The 27,286-nt window shown below is 44.2% G+C and overlaps 2 protein-coding genes across 3 annotated transcripts in view; both read right to left on the bottom strand.

Annotated features, from left to right (window-relative positions):
- Positions 1 to 11,146, bottom strand: part of col6a1 (collagen, type VI, alpha 1) — a 24,436-nt gene extending 13,290 nt beyond the window's left edge. Inside the window, exons 1-25 of the mRNA XM_056292572.1 lie at positions 10,879 to 11,146; positions 9,375 to 9,504; positions 9,051 to 9,251; positions 8,720 to 8,879; positions 7,896 to 8,009; positions 7,668 to 7,688; positions 7,270 to 7,290; positions 7,132 to 7,176; positions 6,903 to 6,956; positions 6,647 to 6,691; positions 6,393 to 6,419; positions 5,814 to 5,840; positions 5,536 to 5,580; positions 5,360 to 5,413; positions 3,775 to 3,837; positions 3,625 to 3,687; positions 3,468 to 3,521; positions 3,317 to 3,352; positions 3,115 to 3,177; positions 2,726 to 2,788; positions 1,317 to 1,379; positions 663 to 725; positions 444 to 494; positions 275 to 310; positions 46 to 108 (exon numbers count right to left, since the gene is read on the bottom strand). Of these exons, the coding sequence (XP_056148547.1) occupies positions 46 to 108; positions 275 to 310; positions 444 to 494; positions 663 to 725; positions 1,317 to 1,379; positions 2,726 to 2,788; positions 3,115 to 3,177; positions 3,317 to 3,352; positions 3,468 to 3,521; positions 3,625 to 3,687; positions 3,775 to 3,837; positions 5,360 to 5,413; positions 5,536 to 5,580; positions 5,814 to 5,840; positions 6,393 to 6,419; positions 6,647 to 6,691; positions 6,903 to 6,956; positions 7,132 to 7,176; positions 7,270 to 7,290; positions 7,668 to 7,688; positions 7,896 to 8,009; positions 8,720 to 8,879; positions 9,051 to 9,251; positions 9,375 to 9,504; positions 10,879 to 10,960 (1,644 nt within the window). The 5' untranslated portion in view covers positions 10,961 to 11,146. The remainder of the gene's footprint in view (positions 1 to 45; positions 109 to 274; positions 311 to 443; positions 495 to 662; positions 726 to 1,316; positions 1,380 to 2,725; positions 2,789 to 3,114; positions 3,178 to 3,316; positions 3,353 to 3,467; positions 3,522 to 3,624; positions 3,688 to 3,774; positions 3,838 to 5,359; positions 5,414 to 5,535; positions 5,581 to 5,813; positions 5,841 to 6,392; positions 6,420 to 6,646; positions 6,692 to 6,902; positions 6,957 to 7,131; positions 7,177 to 7,269; positions 7,291 to 7,667; positions 7,689 to 7,895; positions 8,010 to 8,719; positions 8,880 to 9,050; positions 9,252 to 9,374; positions 9,505 to 10,878) is intronic.
- Positions 11,147 to 13,996: 2,850 nt separating this feature from the next.
- On the bottom strand, positions 13,997 to 27,007 carry LOC130123873 (zinc finger protein 665-like). Of its 2 annotated transcripts, XM_056293189.1 has the most exons (7): positions 26,863 to 27,007; positions 21,232 to 21,434; positions 20,430 to 20,522; positions 20,247 to 20,342; positions 16,843 to 16,953; positions 16,591 to 16,720; positions 13,997 to 16,488 (listed from the first exon to the last, which is right to left on the bottom strand). In XM_056293189.1, the coding sequence occupies exons 1-7, from the start codon at positions 26,873 to 26,875 to the stop codon at positions 14,606 to 14,608; spliced, it is 2,529 nt and encodes an 842-aa protein (XP_056149164.1). In that variant the 5' UTR covers positions 26,876 to 27,007; the 3' UTR covers positions 13,997 to 14,605. The 2 variants fall into 2 exon arrangements, with proteins under 2 accessions (XP_056149164.1, XP_056149165.1); XM_056293190.1 differs by lacking the exon at positions 20,430 to 20,522.
- Positions 27,008 to 27,286: the final 279 nt, after the last annotated feature.

The raw sequence follows: 27,286 nt of genomic DNA, 5'->3' as shown, positions 1-27,286 counted from the left end.
ACGGAAAGCAGAATAACTGCAAAATGGAGACATGGACAGACTCACGTCAATGCCTGGATCCCCGGCCTCTCCATCGTCTCCCTTGGGCCCGGAAGTTCCCCTGCCACCCTGTAGGTCAGACAGCTAATGTTAGAGGCCTCCAGGGTGTGAGTGTGTAGCAATCCAACACACGACGTTGGCAATAATGACAGTCATAAAAAAGGTGGCCCACTAAATATTTGACTGGCACACCAAGTCCAAGGTCAACGTGAAGGGTAAGAGGTCATGAACCTACCGGTTCGCCAGCGTCTCCACGTGGTCCAGGGTAACCCTAAAATGGACATAGACGTTTAGGTGGGAGTGCATAAGCACAGGTAGATATTTACACCCAGCAAAGACACAGTGAGCAAAGGAACGAGTGTTAAAGTCAGGGAACTTTCAACAGTTGTACAATCTTCACGAACCTGGAATCCATGGCATCCCGCTGTCCCATTTCCTTGGACTCCATCTTCTCCCTGGAAAGACGGAAGAAAAGCATGTAAGACCTGAGACAGCTAAACATTTACAGACACATGAACACACGAGAAAGCTTGGCAGACACACAAACGTATACACCCATATCATGGCAATGGATGGATAATGTCACAGATATTTCCCTCTTTCCTTTACGCTTCCTCACTCACCCTCTCTCCCATCTGGCCTCTATCTCCTGCAGCTCCTTTGATTCCCCGTGGCCCTTTGGGTCCCTGGGTGATAGAAGACAGAAGGTAAGATAAGACTAGAAACACACGAACTTTGATATGATTTGTGTTCGTTGAAAGGGGCAAGATGACATCAGGACATTGTGGATGTGCATGTGTGTGTGTGTGTGCACATTTACTTGCATGCAAGGATTTATGTGTGTAGGACTGGAAAGTGACAAGTAAGTGAACTCAATTAGAGATAAAATGGGGTAACAATAATCTATCACGGGTTTGAAAAAAAGTTACTGATTTTAGTGCAAGGTAGGAGTGATCATGTGATCCATTTTTAAGCACATGTCAGTTTGTAACTAATTACATTTTGGAAGTCATCTTCACAACCCCTCCCATCCTGTGTGTGTGTGTATATGTGTGTGTGGGTGCATGTATATGTGTGTGTATATAAATTTGTATATGTGTGTATGTGTGTGTGTGTGTGTGAGCATGTATCTGTGTGTGTGTATGTGTGTATATGTGTATTTGTGTGTGTGTATGTGTGTATATGTGTATTTGTGTGTGTGTGTGTGTGTGTGTGTGTGTGTGTGTGTGTGTGTGTGTGTGTGTGTGTGTGTGTGTGTGTGTGTTCAGTTGATTCACCTCTGGCCCAGGTGGTCCTTCATCTCCTCTGTAGCCAGGAGATCCGGCCCTGCCGGGCTCACCCTGGAAAGCCACAAACCCATTAAAAACTGTGATGGGACATCATTAAAACATCGCCTTACCTGACAACATCAGTACAGTGTGGGCTTTGTTAAGGTAAACTGTTAAAAGTAAACATTGTTTGTGTTTGCCATGCCCATAATTAAAACAATCAAACAAATGTAGTGATTTCCTGAAAAATGCACATAGCTTTGCCCCCGCTTCTTATCCACCTTTACACTAATGGTTTCGAAACCACAGTTGCAACAAAGGAAACAGCAATATAACGATGACAACAGTGAAAAAAAAATGCAAATAAAATACAGCGGCGTTACGGTTCAGCAAGACGTTGCATACACCCAGTTTGACGAGGCTTGTGAATGTGTGTGCATGGTTTACTGCATATGTACAGTATGTTGAGAACATGTTGAAGTCTCAGTAACCACATGAGTTTGCAGTTGTTGCTTTTTTTTTCTCTCAGAGGATGAAGAAGTATGCGTCGTTTATTCCATGTTTTTCTTCTACAATTCAGTTCCCTACTCTTCATTCACCGCTGATGAGGGAAGGAGTAATGGCCGAAAGCACAAAAGAGCCATTGAGCATTCTGACATCACGGAGGTAACCACAACTAACGCATGTAACCTATTATTATTATTACTCCGGCTTATGGCTTATTAAGAAAACCATAGTGAGGCTTTGGCTCCAACAGAGGGGGAGAAGAACTGAGTCAGAGGGGAAAGAGTGAGTTTTGATGTTCCCAGGGGGGGGGGGAAGCGAGCGAGTGAGAGAGCTTGAGAGAGAGAGAGAAAGAATGGGAGTGAGAGAATGAGAGAGAGAGAGAATAAGAGAGCGAACGAGAAAGAGAGAGAGAATGAAAGAGAGAGAACGAAAGAGAGAGAGAATGAGAGAGAGAGTGAATGAGAGAATGAGAGAGAGAGAGAACAAGAAAGAGAGAGAGAGAGAGAAAGAGAGAGAGCGAGAACCACAGTAAAGGTAGAAAATCGTTAAAGATGGAGGAGTGGGCAGGACTGTGGGGTACTGGCCAGATTTCCACCTATTCAGCCTGCTGCCCATTTTAATCCCACTCAGTAACGGTCACGGTTGAAATATGATTTCACGTGCACACATGACCACACGTACACATGCACGCACATTACAGAGGCCTCACACATGCACAAATGCAGCGGCAGTAACTTTTTCTCCCAACGGCAAAACAATCGATGGTGCCAGCTGAAGAACCGGGTGGCTGGTACACAGCGCTGCGCTGTCTCATAAAGGATGACCTGGATCCGACTGAACAGTGGTACTGCAAGTCTCTCGCGGGTGTGTTCTTGTATGTGCGTGTATCTACGTGTGTGTGCAGGTCTTACGGGGTCTCCGTTGGGGCCAGCTGAGCCCTCCCTTCCCTGCTCTCCTCGGGGTCCTGGGTCCCCCTGGCAAAAGGAAAAATGACAATCGAATCAATCGACACAAGGTCATAAAGTCTACAACACAATAGCAAGAGACAGGCAAGAGGACACAGAGCCAGGTTTTAAACAATGTCAGCGTTGTTACATGGCACCGACAAAAGAGTGTTACTAACAACTGCTCTTTTTTCCCCCCAGGATTCAAGTTGAATGTGGTTACAATTTAGCCTGGCCAAGAGTCCAACCAAAACGTCCCGTCTTATAATTATGGACAAGAGGATAAATAGAGCAGGAACTGATCTGGAGGTGTATTTCTGCCCTTCCACCTCCTTATCATCCTCATCATCACTTACCAGCTCTCCTCTTGGCCCTCGGTTTCCACGGGAACCTTGCTCCCCTTTCTCTCCAGCTTGCCCCTAAAGGAGAATTGATAAAGATGTTATCACATACCGGGGGAAGACACACACACACACACACACACACACACACACACACACACACACACACACACACACACACACACACACACTCAGTATCAATATCAATAGTGTTTACTTTTTCTCCCCGAGGTCCATCTGCTCCCGCTGTGCCCTGAAGCACAAACACACAAGTACATGATGTCAGAAATGACACGACAGGTCATAGAAATTGGTATTTTTGCAGTTACTCTGTACGTTCATCTGAACTCCGGTGTCGTATCGCTTACATCATCACCCCGCTCTCCTTTGTCCCCGTTGCCGCCACGAGGGCCCCGGTCACCCTGTCAGAGCACAGAATGTCACCGATGCATCCATATACATATATATGCAAAGAATTACACACCGTTCACCCCCTTCTCTCTAGCCACGCTGACATGGGCGTACCTTGTTTCCCAGGGGTCCAAAGTTTCCGGACTTCCCAGGTTCACCGTCTCTTCCAGGGTCTCCCTGCAACAAGCAGACAATGTCTTAATGCAAAGTAGGAAGAACGCTATGTGACAGTTAGGGACGCTGCACGAATTTTTCGTATCTCACTTTATCTCCTTTTTGACCATAAGGACCGGAGTCTCCTTTTGGACCTGTGTCTCCTTGCAGGCCCTGAAAGCAAACATAAAACAGAAGATCTTAGAGGATTTAGTTGGATGATCATAAGCAGCTGAAACCACAACTGTGAATCTTCCAGACCACTGTGTTAGTTAACTTAAGTTTGCATCTTTGTGTGTGTGTGTGTGTGTGTGTGTGTGTGTGTGTGTGTGTGTGTGTGTGTGTGTGTGTGTGTGTGTGTGTGTGTAGCTGGGTGCATGTATGTGTGTGTATTAGCATGCATCTGTGTGTGTGTGTGTGTGTGTGTGTGTGTGTGTGTGTGTGTGTGTGTGTGTAGCTGGGTGCATGTATATGTGTGTGTCTTAGCATGCATCAGTGTGTGTGTGTATGTGTGTGCATGTATATGTGTGTGTATATATATTTGTATATGTGTGTGTGTATGAGCATGTATCTGTGTGTGTATGTGTGTATATGTGTATTTGTGTGTGTGTATGTGTGTATATGTGTATTTGTGTGTGTGTGTGTGGGGGTGGGTGGGTGTGTGTGTATATTTGCAGCATTACTATATGGCTTCATTTAAACAATCTGTCAGCAGAAAATGTAAACAGAGTTGTGATTAAGAGCGTAGCGCCTCGATCCCCCTACCCTCAGGGCTCTACACAGCGGGACTGGTGCTTCAAAACATTCGACTGTGGCTCATGGCTAAACTACAAAACTGTATGGTTGAACAACGGCCACAGGTCACTGATGAAAGTGATATACGAGTGTATGTAGAATGTTTTTTTTTAATTTTGATATATTTCAATGAGCCTCATAGGGAAATTACACTCTGCATGTAGCCCATCCTAGCTGTGTGGCTAGCAGCAGTGGGAAGCCACTGTGCAGCGCCCGGGGACCGACTCCATTTCTTCTTTCCATTGCCTTGGTCAGGGGCACAGACAGGAGTACTAATCCTAACATGCATGTCTTTTTGATGGTGGGGGAAACCGGAGCCACACAGAGGACGACCTGGGATGACCCCTAAGGTTGGACAACCCCGGGGTTCGAACCCAGGGGTTCTTGCTGTGAGGTGACAGTGCTAACCACTGTGCTATTGTGCCATATCCACATTCGTGTGTGTGTGTGTGTGTGTGTGTGTGCGTGCGTGCGTGCGTGTGTGTGTGTGAGCAAGAGAGGTCGACAGACAAAGACAGGGAGACAGAAACAGAAATGAACATTAAGTAATATGTGCATTTGTGTTTGCATATGCGTGTTTGTCCATGACATTTGCAACACTATGGCACATTTGTGTGTGAATATGTGTGTTCGTTAAGGCTATTGTGAACACCATCGGGGAACATGGTCACATCTCTTGAAGAGCATTCTTGCCTGTTACATGGTGATTAACAGCCACAGCAGTCACTCTGCCTCACTCAGTCTAAACTTGGAGTAAAAAGCAGCATCTGTTTGTGATCAATACAGCCTGCATTGTGTGATGTCAGTGTGGACAGGACCCAAGTCAACACTCCAGGAGTGAGAGTCCGTCAGATTTAGAACAGGGCCCAAGTTTAGTCCGGGATTAAGCTCTAGAACTCACGTCAGATCCGGGAGAGCCTTTGCAGCCGGAAAGACCAGGGAAACCAGGTTCACCCTATAGAAGAGAAGGAAAGACAGAGAGACAACGATCTCAAACAACGTCCTCGAGTCTTCCTCAGTCTGACAGTCGAGGCAACCGCACCGGGAAACGGCGTCATGAAAGAATCTCCAGCTCACCTTGCGTCCGTCAGTTCCATCCGTTCCTCTATGGCCCTTGTCTCCCTGGGAAAGAGAAGCGGAGGGGAAAAAGGTAGAGAAAGGGAGGCAGATAAATAGACAGAGAAAGACAGCAAGAGAGAGAGAGACAGACAGACAGACAGACAGACAGAGAGATGGGTGGAGGTGGAGGGTGAGGGAGAAGAAATTGGAGTACGGATTAAACGTTTGATTTCATGGCAGCCACCAATAGCAGAAAATCCTTCAAATGAAGAGATAGTAGGCATCAGACAGCTCACCTTGTAGCCTTTGTGGCCTCTTTCACCCTGTAGGAAACATAGAAGAGAAGGGTCAGTAATGTCTCATTGCATCACATCGCACTACCTCTAGTCAAATCCCACACTAGTTCTAGTTCTACTCTTTTATTAGGTATGACACAAGTATATCCATCCATCTATCCATCCATCCATCCATCCATTATCCAAGCCTCTTATACCAATGGGATGCTGGAGCCTATCCTAGCAGTCACTGGGCGGCAGACAGGGAGACACCCTGGACAGGCCGCCAGTCCATCACAAGGCTGACACATTCATACCTAAGGACAATTTAGTACGGCCGATTCACCTGACCTACATGTCTTTGGACTATGGGAGGAAACTGGAGCACCCGGAGGAAACCCACGCAGACACGGGGAGAACATGAAAACTCCACACAGAGGATGACCCGGGACGACCCCCAAAGTTGGACAACCCCAGGGCTCAAATCCAGGACCTTCTTGCTGTGAGGCCACCGTGCCACCCTCATTAAATATATTTGTAGGGAAAATACTGACACATGTTTATGTATTCTTTTTTTGTATTTGCATGCTCAGTAAGTACCTTGCCTCCTCTGCCACCTTGGTCTCCCTGGAATTGGAAAATACATATAATTATTATCATTAGATTATCACAATCATCAACTGTAAAGCATTGCCTCCATCACCTCCATCTGTACATCTGTACTATTTGCCAGTAATGTGGTCAAGTGATCCGCATGACTTGACTCTGGATTTCCTACTGGAATAAGGTTTCTGGATCACTATTTAAGTTTGGTTAGCGGTGGTCGCAAATCTTTTCTCTCCAGTGGACTGTACCTTCATCCCACGATAGCCAATGGGACCAGGGTCACCAACACTGCCCTGCAACACAACAGAAATAAAAATTAAGACATCAAAATAGCACGTTCACCCAACCTTGGTGAATGCACTAAAATGACCAACCATAATTTAGATATAGCCTCTCCAGTTGTTTATGAGGAGGCTTATGATAACGTAAAGAATTGAGAAAACTACTCTGTATGTGTGTGTGTGTGTGTGCGTGTGTGTGTAGAGTGTGATGGTAGGTACGTACTATGTCTCCGATATCTCCTTTCTCTCCTGGCATTCCAGGTCTACCTGTCTCACCCTGTAGTATGAACACAAACAAGCTACAAGTTAGACAGTTTGAATAGGTCCATATAATACTTCATACATTTGAAAATGTGCTTTCAAAGCTATCCTTGCAGAGCCCACACTATAAAACAATTCAATTTGTTGTGGGCATCTCCAATATAAGCTGTATTCATGTTACGATGTCCCACCTTGGAGCCAGTGTCTCCATCTGGTCCTTTCGGCCCCCCTGGAGCCTGCAGGGAAAACACAGTTCGTGATGTCGTTGTTCAATAGTGATCCGTGTTAGCACTCAGCGTTAGCCTTAGCGTGTAATATGAGTTACTTACATTGCAGTCGAAAGAGCAACACTGAAAAAGAAGAAAGGAAAAGTAATGTGAATATCGAGGCACATTTCAGATTAAATATTTTCATTTTTATTATCATTTTTATTATCATTTCTATCTGAGCGCAGAAATTGGAGTGACAATGCCCAGAAATAAAAAGGTATTTGCCAACTAAGAAAATGAACTCCAAATAACTGCTCTCGTGTTCTCTTTGGTCTGACCCAGGTGTACTCCCCTGAACCTGAGCCCTACCCTTAGGTCTACTGAGGACGGTCACAAATATAAATCCTCTGTCTGGACCACAGCAGCCTAATCCTTAACACTGTTAATGGCAGTAAGCAATAGACAACATATCATTGGAATTTGATTTGTGTTTAAACATTACTCAGAGAGGGACATACCACATCCTTTGTCTCGTTTGTCTGAAAAGGAATTAAAAAAAAGAGCATAGGTTAGTTTAAGAGCAAAATGGATACTCAATTCTTAGAGGAGAAGAGAAGAGGAGAGAAGAAGAGAAGAGAAGAGAAGAGGAGAGGAGAGGAGAGGAGAGGAGAGGAGAGGAGAGGAGAGGAGAGAAGAGAAGAGAAAGGGAGAGAAGAGAAGAGAAGAGAAGAGGAAAGGATACCTACAATCATATCGATGATGGTGCGAATAGTTCCCATCTTGGTGGATCTGGATTCATCTGCAGCTGTGAAGTTTTGTCTGTAGTTGTGATCTGTAGCAATAACTGAAAGCCTTGTGTCCTGGTGAGACAGAGCACAAGTATAAGCATCCACAGGCCTAAAACCACAACCAGTCCCCCCCCCCCCCAAGGATATTTGCTAATTTGATCATTAAAATTTTGGAAAATACCTCCAAAATACAATTTTCTCAAGTATGTGTCTGTGATACAGATGATTTACAGATTCAAACTCCCATCTAAAGATTTCTATCGCCTTTGTGAGGCTTAAGATGTTGAACATTGGGAAATGTATTCTTTAAAATCTGAGGTCCGAGGGAGCATTTCACACAGTGTTGAAGTTAATTATTGTCTCCTGTCGGAATCCACCAAAACAAACACACCACAATCTGCCTTCATGCATGCTCAATAATCCAGGTATGAAAATCACAGAACGTTCAGTTCATCTGGGCACAATGTTTATTCTGCACAATCCCAAACTTTGGTAAGAAATTGAATGTGAACTGTTGTTGATGTGATGGACTCTCCACAAAAGCCTTTCAGAAGATTGACTAAACTTTAGATGTGGAGTTCCATTAAAGGGCGAGTCCTGTGTTCCTGTGTGTGTGTTTGTGTGTGCGTGTGTGTGATTGACAGAGAGAGTAAGACAGAAGGAGAGAAAGAGAGAGAGAGAGAGAGAGAGAGAGAGAGAGAGAGAGAGAGAGAGAGAGAGAGAGAGAGAGAGAGAGAGAGAGAGAGAGAGAGAGAAAGAGTATGTGTGTGTGTGGTTTACACCTCCTGGTCAGGTGAGATGGCGACGGCAAACACTTTAACTCCATGTTGTCTGGCTTCGTTGGCAGCCTCCTGCACGCCCCCGCATGGCTCCTTGTAACCAGTGATGGGATGGCCATCAGTCACTACCACGATGTACTTGTTCTCATGATAGTGTGTACCCCTGCAAACAAGGAGCCAACCATGAGTGAATACTTGCGCATACGTGTTTGTGCGTCCACACAAGCATTGCCATAAATCTAACCATTACTGTACTAATTGGCATTGTGCATGTCTGCATGTGCACAGATATGCATATATGTGCATGTGTTTGAGTGTGTTTGTGTGTTGTTACCCTATAAGCAGCTCAGCAAGGCCTCTCTTAATGGCACAATCTGTGTATGTGCCCTTGCCAATGTATTTGATGGTATCGATGTCGTCCTTCAGTGCCTGGCGCTCCGTACTGATGTCAGTCAGCTCACGAACAAGGATGACTTCGTCACTGTAGTGCAACGCTCCCGAGTTCCAAGTCAGGTAGCGGTCGCATGGGTGGCGCCTGAGTAATTTCATGAAACAAATGATTGTAATACTCTCTCTCAAGGTTTTATATACAAAGGCTGCAAATAAATAAAAACAAAGACCTGGCTCCACCTAGAGTGTGTATATGCGTGTCTCTTACATGTCTTTGAGTTCATCTATGAAGCGTTTGGTAAAGTCTTTGATTTGGTCAATGTAAAAGTTGGGGGGTTTCTGTCGAAGGGCAACACTCTCCGATGTATCCAACACGAAGAACAGGTCAACAGGACACTCTGCAGGGAAAAAACAACAAGATAGCCAAAGGGATCTGTTGAGTTAGTCAGCTGATCAATCCATTCATCCGCTTATCTATCCATCCAACTGTCCAACCATCCTCACAGAGCCAGCCAATGGTGCAACCAAAGTGAACAAATCCATCTATCCATCCATTATCTGAACCACTTATCCTGCTCTCAGGGTCGCGGGGATGCTGGAGCCTATTCCAGCAGTCATTGGGCGGCAGGTGGGGAGACAACCTGGACAGGCCGCCAAGCCATCACAGGGCATATATGCCTAATCATTTTATATAATATCCAAAGGAATTGAATCGAGTGCAAGTGGACTTGGTATATATCCGTGAAGATGTTTCGCCTCTCATCCAAGAGGCTTCATCAGTTCGTGCTTTTCTGACTAGACCAAGCTAGTCTGACTGGCTGGTGATGAAACTCAGATATTTATCCTCTTTGGAGTTGGACAAAGAGGATTTGTCTCCAAAGAGAATAAATATCTGCGTTTCATCACCAGCCAGTCAGACTAGCTTGGTCTAGTCAGAAAGGCACGGACTGATGAAGCCTCTTGGATGAGAGGCGAAACATCTTCACGGATATATACCAAGTCCAGTTGCGCTCGATTCAATTCCTTTGGATAACCATGACCTGGATGAATGAGAACATTCACAGACATTTCATATAATCTTTGCATCATCATCTGTATATCAGTCATCCATTGATTTATAATGAACAGTACTCTTTCCATCCATCCACCCATCAATGCAACCATCCATTCATCCCAGTGATACCCCTACAGTTATCACTACTAATGAGCTGGATGCTGACAGGCCAGCATGAGGACCTGCATGGAATCCATGCACATCATGTCAGGGCATCCATGGGATGCTCCAGCAATCGTATCCATCGGACACAGGTACAGAGTTAAACCAGGGGTAGGCCTGTGACTGTATCCATCCATCACCATCACTCATCACTGCTACACAGGCCTTAAGTGCTATCATTTCACTCATGTCCACATTCAGCACTTTGATGGCTGCAGGAATGATACGGCATGGACCATAATTAAAGGTAATCAGCTGGCTTGGGGCCTGCCTCTAAAAGTTATGATAAATACGACTGGACCAAACTTGGGCCTACTTACTGGTGCCTACTAATCAGGCTGTTGTCATCGTCTGCCCTCAGCTGCAATTACATCTGTCCTGCTGATTTTGAGGGCATCGTTCCCAAAACAATACGCAGTCCGCAGAAATTAAAACTTCAAGCCTCTTTCTGCCAGGCAGTCGCCATCTGTCTTATCATTACCCGTCCGATCTGTATGATACATTCGCGAACAGGCACAGACTGCGAGGGGGAAAGAACAAACGTGTGAGAGCTTACCTGCGAACTTGGGTCGACTGAGCTGCGCTCCCGTTCCAGCCAAGACGCACAGCAGAGCGAGGAGAATCCCGCCAGCCTCCATGGCGGAACAGCAAGAAACAAAAAAACCCACACAAAATAATAATAACAATAAAAAAAAAACCTACCCCCCCCAAAAAACCACACCAAACCTTTCCGACCCGGACCCGATACCTTTATTTCACCAACTTTCGGTGATCCAGTCCGACGCCGCGGTTAATATGGGGCGGAGGAGAGCGCCCGAGGGAGGAGTTCACGCGCTTTCCGTGAGAGATGATCGAGAGCGCGCATGGAGTAAGACAGGAGGAGGAGGAGGTGGAGCAGGAGGAGGAAGGGTTGGTGCACAGTCTCACAATCTCTACCTCCTTACAAGGGGCCCTGTTCGACTACTTCCATGCAGACATAAGGATGAGCCACAGGCTTCTCATTAATTTCAATATGCTTTCTCCTCTCATGTGTCCCTTCCTTTGATACGGGTTTCCTTATTCTATTGCTTTCTTTGCTGGAAAACGGGTCGCCTGCAAATACGAGACTTGACCGTTCTCTGCGGCGGATTGATCGTTTCTTTGACATAAATAATCCCTTTTTTGGGAAAGGCGTGCACATGTATGAAACGGCGGATGCAGAAAAAGCCAGAGGTGCAATGTGAATGCAACAAGTAGGCCATGTTGAATTTACTGCTCTGTACTGAGCGGAATCCATCGAAGTGCTGAACAAACAAGTAAACAGATGCACACTGGAGTAATTTCCAGTAATGATTAACAAATGACAAACATCTTGCAAGCGTTCTGTATTCTCTGTAAACCCCCCCCCTCCCCTCCCCCTTTTCCATGGAAGGGTCGGTTGAGTTCCACCACATCTGGTATAATTCTGTGTCCAGGCCTGACCTGAACGTAAGAGTAAAATGTTGAGAGGGGGTGGGGTGGGGGGGGGTGTTCTTGGTTTATATAGTTCTCTAACCAAAGGCATTCCAGCATCCAGAAGGAGACACAGTGCCACCTAGTGGTCCTTTATGTGCGGGGGAGGGATGTTGGAGAAGGCAATGGAAAGACGTGGTGGCGGCTCGTAGGCACCGCCGCGGAGGAGGGCTGAGAGGTGTAGGCGTAGAGTGTTCATTGGCAATTTGTTACTAGGGTGAATGCTGCACGGTTGTTGTTGTGTGTGTGTGTGTGTGTGTGTGTGTGCGCGCGCGCGCGCGCGTCTGTACCGTGAGACTGCAAGGAAGGACTGGCCTGGACTCAGAGTTTCCACTGAGATCACTGTTTTAGAGAGAAAAAGTCATTTAGAGTGTGGGGAGGTATCGAGTGGAAGGGAGTGAGATGGGAACAGAGGGGAGGGGGACGAAGAGGAGGGATAAGGAGAGGAGAGAGTGAGGAGGCTGGGCAGAAGAGGGGGAGACATCTGGTAATGATCTATGTTTATAAGCGAGCTCACGTAGTAAATCTGTTGGATCGCTGGCAGCTGCTGGGAGCGCATTTCATTCTATCTCAGATTTGAAACAGCATTTTATGACTTACATGTCACAATACCAGCCTTAACACAGGCCTTCATTTATTAGTAACTTATTACTCAATAAAACTAAAGAATGTATTCATTATTTTTTGCAGTTGCACATTTTGCTCCTAGGTAAAATAAATTATGTTGAACACAGCAACGTGTCTCACACCGCTGGCTCTTGTTTGCAACGCCCCATCTCATGTCCTTAAACCGGCAGGTGTGATGTGGGTCACCCAACTTTCTCATCGACATGGTTAACCATCACTGTTCCGTTAGTTTGGGAATGCCTATTGAAACGTAAGGTAGGATGTAGGATATATTACATAACAGGTCAACGTTTTGGGCCATAAATGTGGACATGAATGCTAACACATGCATACTTCCTAAAGCCAGGAGGTTCTGCAGAACTTATCAGAAAAACAAAAACTTGTTGGCAGACAGAAGACTGAGATGTTCTCTTTAAATTTACAAACAACAGTGTTACAGGAATGATTTGATTTCATCTGAAAAATTATAATTTCATAGCTTAACTATTGCAAACAAGCAGCAGGGAATGGTGCATTGTGGGGTAAGGCAGAAACTCAAAGCAAAACCAACTCTACTTTGGTTTTCCACTCAGAACATGAAAGTCAACACAGCACAGATGGGAGACATTAACCGGTGCATGTTATAAAGTGACTCAGGGTAGTGGGAACGGATTGTCTAAATCAAACTTTATAGTCAATTCATCTGAGTTAAAATGCTACCAGACATAAGCGCTTTTCATGTATCGTACTGTGCTCGTTCCTGCTGGGAGGTGGCCGACAACTTGCTGTTGGACAACAAGGTCAACATCAGGAAATGGCAGGCTAATCAAAATTCCAAACATCGAAATCTTAATTTAAGTTAATGGCAGGAAATGGGCCAGATGAACTTCCTCTGCATAACGAGCTTGGCCCATCTTAATTTTCTCCAGTGTCTTCTCTTTTCTTTCAGGAGACGTTCGAAAACATCTCAGTTGGTATTCTCTTGAAATTGCTTTTGAAAAGTTGCCATGAATGATAATTAAGGGTCACGGAAATCCTGAAGTGAAATGTCAATGTCATCTCCTCTCATAATTGGCTGCTCACCATTACAGTACTTTGCCTGCAGTTGCATGAAAAGCAAGGCAACATATATATTGGTCACTTACTGCCATCTAGCGAAATGTCTAAGAACACTTTCCCCGAGAACCTTTTAACACTCTACTTACACATGTAGAAATCAAGGAAATGCTATTTCTCTGTCGCCTTCTCTCATAAAATAAATGCATTTCACGTGCAGATAAATTATGAACAAGGGGGGGGGCGGCATGGCTCAGGAGGTAGAGCTGGTTCTCTAGTAATCGGAAGGTCGCTGGTTTGACTCCCGGCTCCTCCAGAGTGCATGTTGAAGTGTATATACTGAGCAATATACTGAACCATAACTGCTCCTGATGAGGAGGCTGGCCCCTTGCATGGCAGCCTCCACCATCAGTGTATGAATGTGTGTGAATGGGTGAATGTGAGGCGTACACTGTAAAGCACTTTGAGTGGTCGGTAGACAAGAAAAGCACTTTCAAAATGCAGTCCATTTGAAGTCCATTTAACAAGGGAGTTTATTTTTTTGAAAATCAGAAAAGCGTGAAAACCATGTAATAGATTAAAAAAAAACAGAACTGAACATATTAAATGACCAATCATGTAAGCAACCGTCTAAGCGTTTGTACAACCAACTTTCACAAGCTCTCATGGTACTGCATATTTACAGAGATCCAAAATTTCTAGCACAATTGAGGCCTTTCCAAAAATATACTTTCGTCAGTATGATAGCCTTTATTTTATGCAAGGTAATCAAATATTACAAGATCCATCTATCCAAATGTGAACATGCATATCAAATTGAAGTCAGCAAAAAAAGCTTATGGATAAGCCTAATGGGAGAATGAAGGGGAAATGCACCCACTTGCTTGTGCTGAAGTTGAAGGTTAGATGTTTATTCCCACACAAATGGTCATTGTGATCAGTGATTCACTGTTCAAAAAAGGAAAAAAATATAACCATGTCTACTTCAACAGTAACTGTTTACGTTCCTTCATACAATGTTTGTATTGATTGGTCCAGTTAACGGCCAACTCTCAAACCTATGCTCTGTGCAATGCACGTATCCGTTTGACTGTCAATAGTCAGCTGTGAGGCTTTTTAAAATATGCTTCTCAGTTCATGTTTGAGTGACTTTTTAAGTGTCTCCTCAGGTGATTCAGACAAGTGTAAGTCTTGGGACAGATCTGGCAGTGGTAAGGTCTTACCCCTGAGTGATTAAGCATGTGCTGTTTCAGCACACTTCCATCTGAGAAAGCCTTACCGCACTGAGAGCACACATAAGGCCGTTCTCCAGTGTGAACACGCATGTGTACGGTTACCTTATGCGCCATAGTGAATCCCTTGCCACACACCGTGCACTTGAATGGCCTCTCTCCCGTATGAGTGAGCCTGTGGGTGCGCATTGCACCCATCTGGGAGAAAGCTTTGCCGCAATCAGGACAGACATGTGGCTTCTCCCCTGTGTGAACCCTTGTGTGACTCCTGAGTCCTCCTGCTGTGGAGAAGCACTGCGAACAGTGGGTGCACTGGTATGGGCGCTCACCTGTGTGAGTGCGCATGTGCTGCTTCAAGTCATAGCGATTCCTGAAGCCTCGGCTGCAGACCGGACAGTTTTCTGGTCTCTCATCATTGTGCCGCAGCTCGTGGTTTGAGAGGCATTTCTCAGACAAGAAGCTCTTGCCGCATTCCTGGCATTGATAGGGCTTTTCATGATCGACTCTCTGGTGGTACTTGAGCTCGCTGATCCCAGGGAAGGTCTCATCACAGTATCTGCAACTGAAGCGATGGTTGGGGCTGTAGGGAAGCTGGTGTTCACTCATTTGGTGGTTCCTCAAGAGGTGTGCCATCTTGAATGTCTTTCCGCAGTGAGAGCACTCATACTTTGTCAGCAGCTGTACACACTGATGCCTGACACGTTCATGCAAAGACCTGAATTGGCAGCCGCACTTGGTGCAAATATGGGCTGCGTTCTTGCACTTTCTCTTCCTGTGTCCAGACAGGTGAGCCTCCGTTCGGAAGGCCTTGCCACACTGAGAGCATTTGTAGGGCTTGACAGCTGTATGGAACCTCTGGTGTTCAAGAAATTCAAACCGATACTTAAAGCTCCTGCCGCACTGTGGACAGTTATGAGTGACTCGTCCAGATGCATAGACAGCTTTGATAGTCGTCTTCCTGGAAGCTATAGATGAGGAAGAATTTCGATGAGTAGTACTACTCTTCCTGTGTTTACTTCTTATGTTTAATTTGGAGGTCTCCATTTCTCCAGCCTCCTCATGACGCTGCTGATGTTTGGTCAAACACTTGGAAGAGATGAAGCTCTTTCCACATTGCTTGCACTGATAGGGCTTGTCATGATCAATCTGCTGATGATACTTCAGCTCCCCAATTCCCGGGAAACCCTCCCCACAGTGACTACACTTGAAAAGGCGGCTTTGGACATGAGTCAGCAAGTGCTCCTTGAGACTGCTTGACTTTTGAAAGCTCTTTCTGCAATGCACACAGTCATAGCTTCGGCCCCGTTTAGGACACTGGTGTCTGAATTTCTCCAGTGATGTCGGAAAACTGTTCCCACATTTAATGCACAGGTAGGCGGCATTTTTGCATTTGCGTAGCCTGTGACCAGCCAGGAGAGTTGCTGTTCTGAATGCTCTCCCGCACTCAGAGCAGTTGTAAGGCTGGAGCCCGCTGTGAACCCTCTGGTGTTCAATTAGGACAGAGTGGTGCTTGAAGCACTTGTCACACTCTGGGCATTTATGCATTCCTGGCTGCTGTCTCCGTCGTGGTGATGTGACAACATCCCTTTTGGGGGATTCAGGAAAGTCAGATGATGTGGAGGGAACCTGAGAATTTGTTGATAGCTCTTCGTCAAACATAACTATTTGGGGAACGTCGTTATTTTCATCATCACATGCACTTGGATGGGAAGCAATGGCCACTTCCAACGAGGGAGGAAGAGATAAGGAGGGTACGAGAAGGTCATCTGACTGAAATGGAGCTGTGTGTGGGGGGGGGGGGGGGGAGAACAGAAATATCAAGGCACTTTTCTCTATTCTAGTCAACCATTCTATGTTGAATAATTTATATGCCATTAGCTTACCGACACCACTTTTTGCCAACTTCCCATGGCACTGTTTACTCTGGAGAAGAAATTTGAGGTCATCGCCATTTGAGACACACTGCATGTACTCCTCTAAGACGGAGGGGGCAGCACTGATCCAGGATGCAGTCTATATATAAAGGCACAGGGGAAAAAAACAAAACAAAAAAACACACCAAAGTCTAGTTTCATGTTTATCCTGTAACTATTTATTGTTTTTGTTTTTTTGTTTAAGAGGGATGACATCTCTACCTGTTTGAAATCTGGTATTGGTAGCAGCTCCTCTAGTCTGGTGAAGAACTCACAAACTAAGGTCTCGAGTGCTGTATCAAAGTCAGGGCCATACTCCACAGGAAACACATTCTGTCAGACAGAGCACAATGCTTACAAACACAGTGGATTACAGTACATCATTATTCATGACCTGGATGCATTATATGATTATTTTAATATTGTACAAATGTGAACAAGCGATGGGACTATGACTCATATATATGCATGGAACAAGTAAATTTCAAGTTTTTAGCATCAAGTCCTGAGGCGATCGTAAAGCAAACTGCAAAAAAAAAAAAAAATTGTCAAGTAAAATCAACACCCTGGTTCAAACAAGCTGTCTTTGAAAAAAACCGAGCAAGTAAAATCTTTGCAAAAATCAAACGTTAAAGCAACACTAAGCAAGTTTTTTTTACCTTGAAATAACAGCTTCAAAATCATTTTGATGGTACACTGACTTGTACTTGGGAGAATGGTGCCGCTTTCCCACTCCGCACCCCAAATGCCTGTTCTTACACTATTAAACTTGGGTTGAGTGGGTACGATCTGCAAGCAATATTTATTTTTACTAGGATGGCGAAGTCATGACCCGCCCTACTCTGTCTCTGATTTTTTAGTACTCATTGCCTTCGTGGGTTGGGTTGGTTGGTCGCATGATGAGAGAGATTGGTTAGAGTAAGAATATCAGGGTAAGCCGATCAGAAGCAGAGTAGGGCGCACAAGTTACACAGTGCAAGAACATTTGTTTGGGGTGCGGCGTGGGAAAAGAGGCATAATTTTCCCTATTACAAGTCAGTGTACCATCAAAATGATTTTGAAGCTGTTATTTTAAAGTAAAGAAAAGTTGCATAATGTTGTTTTGAGTCACAGCACAAAGACACATGACATAACACAACACATGGTCACAGGCATAAAAATGCCTACTGAAGTAGGAGAATGCAGTTTAACTACTTGTCATAAAACTAAAAGGTAGAACAAGTAGGATTTTCTTAAAGATCAATGCATAGACTCATACAAAAATAATTCCTCTAGGAGGCGTCCGGGTAGTGTAGCGGTCTATTCTGCTGCCTACCAACACGGGGCTCGCTGGTTCGAATCCCCGTGTTACCCCCAGCTTGGCCGGGCGTCCCTACAGACACAATTGGCCATGTCTGCGGGTGGGAAGCCGGATGTGGGTATGTGTCCTGGTTGCTGCACTGGTGCCTCTTCTGGTCGGTCGGGGGGCCTGTTCGAGGAGGAGGGGTAACTGGGGGGGAATAGCGTGATCCTCCCACACACTATGTCCCCCTGGCGAAACTCCTCACTGTTAGGTGAAAAGCAGGCTGGCGACTCCACATGTATCGGAGGTGGCATGTGGTAGTCTGCAACCCTCCCCAGATTGGCAGAGGGGGTGGAGCAGCAAACGGGACAACTTGGAAAATAGGGTAAATGGCCAAGTACAATTGGGGAGTAAAAGGGGACCCCCCCCCCCAAAAAAAAAAACACCATCTCAATCATCACTTATGACCCACTAGATGTGTATGGCGGTGTCTGTATCTGCAGAGACCCTGTCCTCTGCTTGTATTTTCTTATTTTGATGTATATGGGATGTTTCTGGGCATTAACCATTGACTCTATAAAAACATAGTGACCAGGTGCCAGATCAAGATCGTAAGCATGCATCCAAAAGGATGCTAGGTCAATGGAGGACACAGCAAAGATGCAAATATAGCGAGGCGAAATGCCAAGCGGACAAAGCCCGTTCCAAAATGAGAGTGAATCTGGGGTTGGTTTTCACCCGCTGGTGAGCACTGAAGGGGAGGACGGGGATGAAGAATGACACGGAGTTGGCCTGTACACTGGGATGTGTTCTGGCTACTGCGGTCAGGCGGCGCACACTTCTGGTGTGTTTACAAACCGCGACCGACAAATTCTACTCAAAAATGTAGACATACAGCAACAATTGTGCAAGCAGTTCATCTGTGTAAACTATTATCTGATAAAAAATAAAACCTGGGACACAACCGCACTCTTGTCAAGTTTTATTTGCAACATAAAGTGTTAACGTAACACATTATTAAAAGCTACAATTCTGGATATTTACATGGCCTTGAAGCACAAGTTGGGCGAGTGAGAAAAGACATCAAACAACCCCTAGTTGACCCCAAGGACGGATGGCTTGAGCAAGCTGCCGAACACATTGTCCGTGAGTATTTTTCTTTCAAATTTTGGAGGTCAGTTAGGTTTCATTTCATAATTATTCAGCTAAAGCATCTGACTAATTGGATTAAGCAAACAAAGTTCATACAGTTCACCATCCATCCATTATCCAAACCACTTACCCTGCTCTCAGGGTTGCAAGGATGCTGGAGCCTATCCCAGCAGTCATTGGGCGGCAGGCGGGGAGACACCCTGGACAGGCTGCCAGGCCATCACAGGGCCGACACATACATTCACACCTAGGGACAATTTAGTACGGTCGATTCACCTGACCTACATGCCTTTGGACTGTGGGAGGAAACCGGCCGGCAACATGCCCAAGAGAAACGGTGCGGGTAATGGCAATGACGTGAGTAAAGGCATCGTCGATTGGTTAAAGGAACAGTTAAAAGCATTAAGTGATAAGTTTTCAGCTGCTATGAAAACGATCAGCGTACAACAACAAGAAATTGACGAACAACATCAAAAAAATGGATCAGCTAAATCAATTGCTCCAAGACCAACAGGGCAAACAAAGCCTTCCTGAAGACATGATAAATGAAATTAAAGCCCTAAGGGAGCTGAGCAATGAGAGGGATAATAAAATTGTCCTTCTAGAAGCCTGCATGGATGACCTCACACAATATAAGTGGATGAAAGACATGGTACGCAAACTCATTTGTTTGATGAAAATATTGGCAGATAACAACCTTAATTATTTGACTCAAAAGTTGGGCTGATTAGATTAGGCAGATATTTCAGTTTGCACAACTTTGCACAACATAACACACCCCACAGCCAATTTAAAAAAAGTCTTGAGAAAAAGTTGCAGAGTTTTCCAAGGATAATGCCAGGCAGACTCCTTTACCTTGTATGATTTTATTATGTCACCAGCAGGTGTTTTTGTTGGTTTGGGTACCTGGGGTATTTATTGTGTTCCTGTGGCTATTTAAGAAATACAAAAAAAGGGATAGGTATACTTTTCAAAAGCCTTGGTTCATTTAAAATCCTGTCCAAATCACGTATAGCATATCAAACCCAAGGCAAGTCTCAAGTGAGTCACTGAAATCAAAGTCATTAAATGTGCAAGTGGAGTCATGTGATCTGCGTCCCCCACCTCTGATATGAACAGCCCTGAAGCAGTTTGGTATTGGCACTCGTCTACTATTTGGCCTTAATCAACTGAAACACGAGATGCATTTTACCTTGAGGAAATGCTCCCTCCCATCAATGTCCTCAATGAGGCCTTGTACCAGCTTCATGAAGTTTGCCTCGGGTGCTTCCATGACAGCATCATTTGTCTGGGTTTCAAAGCAGACATCACATTCATAGTAGGTTAAGGCAATAAAGGAAAAAAAATGCATAAAATAAAATAAACAATCACTAACCTCCTCTATACATGATGACCGTATTCTGTCAAGGTGGGTTTCAACAGCCTTGAGATCTTCAGGGTGTTCAGAACGCAACAGTTCCAGAGTTGTCTGGTAGAAATTTGACCCATGGCAAAGTTATTAATCACCATGATTCTCTGGAAATGTTTTCTAATGTTAATGGTCGAATGTAATTATGTCTTTAGTTTTAAGAGGAGACTGTGGTCAACATGATTGTTCCTGTTTGGATTATTCTTGCCCCAACACTTTCTCTTCTTTGAAAATACCGAGAAACTGCTTATTTTGTGTGTGTGTGTGTGTGTGTGTGTGTGCTTGTGCTACTAGCAGGTCAGGAAAGGGGAAGGGGTTGATTGGGGTCAGACTGTCTATCTGATCAATGGGTGCAGTAATATTCATGCTTGTTTATGCATGTGTATTTAGTCTGTGGAAAAAAAAGCACTTCGGCAAGTCAGAATTCGGGTCTGCACGCCTATGGCAGAGTTCAACCAGCAAGGGCGCAATGTTGGCATATTTATCAGGAAATGCAAATATTTGCACAGAAATGCTGAGATTTCATCCACCTTTGCAGATTCTGACTAAAGAACTATTCAAGTGTGCAATTACTAACACATTATATCGTGAGGGAAAATAATATTATCTTTAATGTTTTCGCTCACACAAGCAGTACTTTGCATGCTGTAGGGGGGGTCACTGTTGAATGAATGTAAGGGAAATACAGAATGATGCAGCGGTGCATAGCAAGATTTATTTAAAATACCTGCACTGTTAGGTCAAATTATATTAAAGTGAATCCCCTTACCCTTGCTCTCAAGCCCAATGAGAGCAGCCGCCCTTCTCTTTTGCTCATAAGTTCTGGAACAGCATCTGTTACCATGGACACAAACTCTTCCAGTTTCCCATAGTGTTTTATGTTCCTCTGGCGCACCACCTCCCACATAACCGCCGACATTAGTCGTAGTGGTGGAACCAGGAGCCCAAGGGAGGACAATGGAACGCTGAACTCTGAAAGGAGAAATAGTATTGTCTCAAATTAATTCACAAAGGGTGTCGAGGTTGCGTAGCAGTCTATTCTGTTGCCTACCAACACGGGGATCGCCAGTTCGAATCCCCGTGTTACCTCCGGCTTGGTTGGGTGTCCCTACAGACACAATTGGCCATGTCTGCGGGTGGGAAGCCGGACGTGGGTATGTGTCCTGGTCGCTGCACTAGTGCCTCTTCTGGTCAGTCAGGGCACCTGTTCAGGGGGGAGGGGGAACTGGGGGGAATAGCATGATCTTCCTACGCGTTACGTCCCCCTGGCAAAACTCCTCACTGTCAGGTGAAAAGAAGCAGCTGGCAACTCCACATGTATCGGAGGAAGCATGTGGTAGTCTGCAGCCCACCCCGGATCGGCAGAGGGGGTGCAGCAGCGACCGGGACGGCCCAGAATAGTGGGGTAATTGGCCGGATACAATTGGGGAGGGACAAAACCCCCCGAAAATAAATAAATAAATACATATGGTACCAGTCAAACATCTGGACATGCCTAGGAGTTAATGTTAGCTGGTAATTGTTGTTTTCTTAAGAAACAGACCACGGCTGTCAAATACAGCTCAGCTCAAATGATCTTTATATTCATTTTGATTAAAAAGTTAGCTCATCATCTAGCATGTCCAGACTTTTGACTGGTACTGCACAATTACAAATCAATTTTGCCTGTAGTTGATAAATAAATTTGAGCTGACTGTAATAGGATATTTTCTTAAGTGTCAGGGACAGCTGCAGGGAAGAAAATAACTCATCTCAATGTGAGTGGCTAACCAGACCCACCAAGAAGTCCTGTGACCCTCAAAGAGCAGATCAGCAGCGGGAAAAGACACAAGAGGAAGAACATTAGAGACTGTTAGAAACAGCCTGGCCCTGGAGGGTACACTGACATCTCTACTGACACTTAGACTTGGAGCCATGCTTCAAGTGGGAGCCATCCCAATCAATGATCAAGGTTACAAAATCAGCCACCAGCACTTACAACTAAGGGTGGGTGATACCACTGATTTTATTTTCGATCCGATACCAAGTAATGCTAAGGCTAGTGTCCTGATAATGACACCAATACTTTAAAAAGTCTTCTTGTGTACACAAAAGCAGGAAATATTTGTGATTTCTAGAGTGAAAATAGGTAAATGCAGACACCAAAATGTATCTGAAAGCCTTGACATTAGTATTAAATAAACTATCAAAGATCAGACTTCTCTACTGACTGGCAGGCTATGGCAAGCAGCATCTGTTTCTATGCGTGCAGCAAGGAAGAAACCATGGTATACGTAGACATCGGGAATACCCAAATGAGAACCCTACCCCAGAATTTTTTTAAAAAGTTAATTTCCCACAATTTTATGATATCTATCAATGAAAATTCACAATTTTGGGACATAGTTTTGAAGACTTGCACTATGATCAAATATAATTTTACCACAAGAACAGTGGCCGACCTTGATGATCAATCTAATTTGAATATTCTGTTTTTATTACTTGTTTTATTTACTCCTGACATATAGGTCTAGGTTAAAACTAATGTTATCAAGCTATTTAGTATCATATTCAAATTTCTCACCTGATCATCTGTATCTCCAGGGTATGTCCCTGTCTGGCCACTGCTTTCAGCATACCTCTCCCTGTCCCTCTGTGCTGCCTGCATTGTGACCCAATACCATTATTTTACCAGAACAATGACTGACTTTGATTATTTCAATTTGATACAATGAATATTCTGCTTGTATTACTGGTTTTATTTGCTCTAATGTTAACATGCTGTTTAGCTATCTATATAACAAGTGAATAAAGGACCATGTACAACGTACAGTTTTACGTTAACTGAAACATTAGCTGTTGCCTCATCAGCTAAGCCAACGTTACATATTTAGGTATCTAGCTACTTACTGTCTGAAGAAAACCTTATATGTCCCGCTGCCGGTGTCGACTTGTCAAGCCAAATCAAGTCAATTTTATTTGTATAGCCCAATATCACAAATTACTTCTCCGCTTCTTAGGTTATGTTACTTCCTTCATTTGTTCACCTCCACTGACTGACCCAAAAAACCCGTTAGAGTACCATCACAGCACAGAATGACATGAGGGGGATTAGAACGTGAGGAGATCTGATGCTGAACTTTTTTTTTTTTTAGCAAACATTAGCTAATAGCAACCACAACATCCTAAATCAGACAACTGAGTTGTGTGCGCTAGATGGATGCATGCATGGACGGCTGGTATAAATGGGCTAACATGGCTAACCTGTCCCTATCTTTTACAATAAAGATGATAATATTATTGTTAGAAAACTCTTAGAATGGATTGTTTTAAATTTTGGTGGAACCTAGAGCAACAACAGCACCAAATAGTCACAAGAACAGAGGGTGAAGGTTAATAACCTAACCTCACACCCTCTTATCCTAAGTACAGGTGCTCCTCAGGGCTGTGTTCTCTCCGCTGGCTACACCACCCACTTTACATCCACGGACAGCTCTGTGAAAATAATAAAATATGCAGACGATACAACCATCGTAGGCCTCATCTCCAGCAATGATGAAACCCAGTACCGCAATGCAGTAGAACAAGCTGTCACTCGGTGCACAAACAACGACCTTCTGCTTAATACAGCCAAAACCTAAGAACTCAATATTGACTTCCGATGTATGCCAAATCCTAAAACACCCATACAAATGAACAGAGACCCCATCACCACCGCTGACTCTTTTAAATTCCTTGGAACATACATCAGCAATAACTTGAAGTGGAAAATTAACACCGAACACATCACTGCAAAAGCTCAACAACGACTTTACTTTCTTAGGCGGCTTAAAAAATACCGGATCAAACATCAACTTCTTGTTCTGTTTTACTCAGCCATTATAAAGTCTATCATAACATCTTCTATTACAGGATGGTATGGCAGCACGGAGAGTTGAACATGGAAAAAACTGCAGCGGATCGTCAACAAGGCATCCAAAATCATAGGTAACCCACTCCCCTCAGTTGAGTCTCTACATACTCACTGGACTGTAAAGCAAACAAAGAAGATCATCTCTGATCCCTCACATCCTGCTCATCACCTCTTCCAGCTTCTTCCCTCAGGGAGGCAACAGAGGCACTACAGGTCACTGTCCACTAAGACTAAAGCTTCACAAACAGTTTTGTTCCCCTAGCTATCAGGACTCTGAATTCCTCCCTATAGTAGTCCCCTCCTCACACACCACTGGCATGCATTCTACCATTCCCCTAATTAATGTGCGTAATATGTTTGTTTCTGTTATTAACTGTATTGTTCGTGATTATATGTGGTGTGTCTGCTCTTGTGCATGGATGTATTGTGCTGCAGAGTTTAACATATACCGAAAACAAATTCCACCAGCCTTGGTCGTGTGAGTAACAAAACAATCTATCTTTCTCAGAAAAACAGAGGATATATCTATATGGGCTTATTTTTTACAACCCAAACACTAGCATCAGCTTCCATTCATCTTTGTAGTAACTCAGTGACAGGCATTGTGCCACGCCCCCTTGATTTGCTGATCATTTGAGCTAAATTCATACAGTCCTTAGGCTGCTGATTTTCGACCAATGACAGCAGAAGTACAGAGTAATGGTACGTACAGTGAGGTGCTACATGTGCGAGAGTGGGGAGGGGAAGGTGAATGCGGGCATTAGCATGAACGAGGTAGATTATTTACTTTATCATCCATTTTCTTTGATGTCTTTGGAGGAAAAATTGGAAGTGAAGAGACTGGGGACACATTGTCCAAACGATATCCAAATAACACAAAAGGACAAAATCAAAAGTTTGTGTTACTTGGTTTCAAAGAAAGGAGAGAGAGAGAGAGAGAGAGAGAGAGAGAGAGAGAGAGAGAGAGAGAGAGAGAGAGAGAGAGAGAGAGAGAGAGAGAGAGAGAGAGAGAGAGAGATTTGGCATCAAGCAATTCATATGGGTACTTCTCTATAGTGTTGTTGTGGACAAGGTGTATATGGTGTCGTTGCTGTAACTTGGTGTCTCAGGTGTGATGCTGCTGTTGCTGCAGCGTGAACTATTAATAGGTATAATGCATTTATTAGCCCACCCACCCAAAATCACCACCAGCTGTCACTGGGCGCAACCAAGTGTACAATTAGGGGAGAGAAGTTGTCACATACTTGTGTTTTCCTTAACAAATGGAAACTGGAAATAACAGGAGACAGATCCGTTGACAGGGTTCATAAAAGGAGGAGATATTTAACATATGTTCTACTGTATATTGGGGGGACAGATTAGTACTTTCTCAGTATTGGAGGGGGACATGATCCCCCCAAAGGATGCGTGGTTACGCCTAAGGTGTGCGGTGCCGTGCCACTGCCTTTCGAAAATCTATGGGGAGCAGAGCAAAAAGGCGGAAAGATAAAGCAGTCCCTATCCAAAACAAAAATTAAAAATATATATATATATATATATATAAACCACTCATAAAGAAAGTAGCAGTATCTATCGATACTTTGGTAGCGATCCGCCCATCCCCACTTACAACAGACCACATGGAAATTTGTGAACCTGTTTCTGTTAAACTTTCTGGTTATGGGTTTTAGGACAGTAAACTCCAAAAAGAAATGTGAATTGAACTTTCCATGTTGTCAATACATTGTCTGTCCCTCCCCCACGGGAACTCATAAGTGCTAGCCCTGCTATCACTATCACCACTTCAATGCTTAATGATCATCCATTGAGCAGGTACGTTTTAGGTTCACTTTGCTCAAGTATCTGAATACACTAACACTTGTGGCGATACCATGGAATTTAAACTTATGAAAATAAACAAAGTTCTGTGACATTCATAGATTCCATTGTGCATGTAATTCTCTATAACCACATAAATGATAAGCACATACGCTCACTTTAAACCCATAATTGTAGCTCCATGTTAAGTTTAAAGAGTACTGGCCAGATGCAAAAACAAGCGCACTCATCGCAGAGTAGACGGGACGGCACAGCCCCAACTGCTTAGATGGCAACTGGCTAACGTTACACTACCCAGAACTTAGCAAGAACATGCAAACGAATCTGGCGATTGTGAATCGCTAGGAGCTAACCAAGAGTTTGCTTGCATAGCAACTAAATTTATGTTGCGTGAAACAAGCCGGCCTTTATTATCTTAATTGTTCTACAAAAATAATCTGTTTATTTAGCTTCAGTAGCTGCGACTTGTTCCCTAAGTAATGCGCTATCCAACGTTACGAGGCTAGCTACAGGGCCTCGTCCAGCCTGATGAAGCCGTCTGACACAATTTTATCAGGCAAAACAATTCTCGTTCCAGGGATTAGTCAAGGCCTCTCTAGCCTCTGCAAATTGCTAGCTTTAGCCGGGTGGCAAACTGGATAGATAAACCAAAATGCATATTGTTGTTAAAATGTATAAGCAAATACATACCCATGTCGTTCATTTTGGATTTTAGTTTGTAATCTTACAAAGAAACGATAACAGGAATTAACAGCTGTTTCGATATCATAGTTAGCTTGTAAGCTATCGAGAGATAGCGCTGTAGGCGCCAACTTCTTCCTGAAACAAGTTATTCATCAATGGGGTAGCGTTTCTGGCGCCAACGCGAGGGTCTACCAGTGTATGTTTGTTTTGTTTCACAGGGCAGCCGCCCGGAACTATTGACTTCGTGACATTTGTAATGCCAAAAATCGGATACGCCGCCCCTTCAGCCAACAAGAAACTAACAGTGAAACATTTTAGATCAGAGCTTAGGAAAAATCCCTCATATGAGTTTTCTATTATTCCATAAGATCTCGATTAAAAAAACATGGAAATTATTGAAATGAATCGGATACAAAATATTAAAAGAACT

This window comes from Lampris incognitus, chromosome 14 (assembly GCF_029633865.1).
Source record: "Lampris incognitus isolate fLamInc1 chromosome 14, fLamInc1.hap2, whole genome shotgun sequence".
In the NCBI taxonomy this organism is placed as follows: Eukaryota; Metazoa; Chordata; class Actinopteri; order Lampriformes; family Lampridae; genus Lampris; species Lampris incognitus.
Note: the sequence above shows the minus strand (reverse complement) of the source record. Positions and strands in the feature narration are given on the sequence as shown.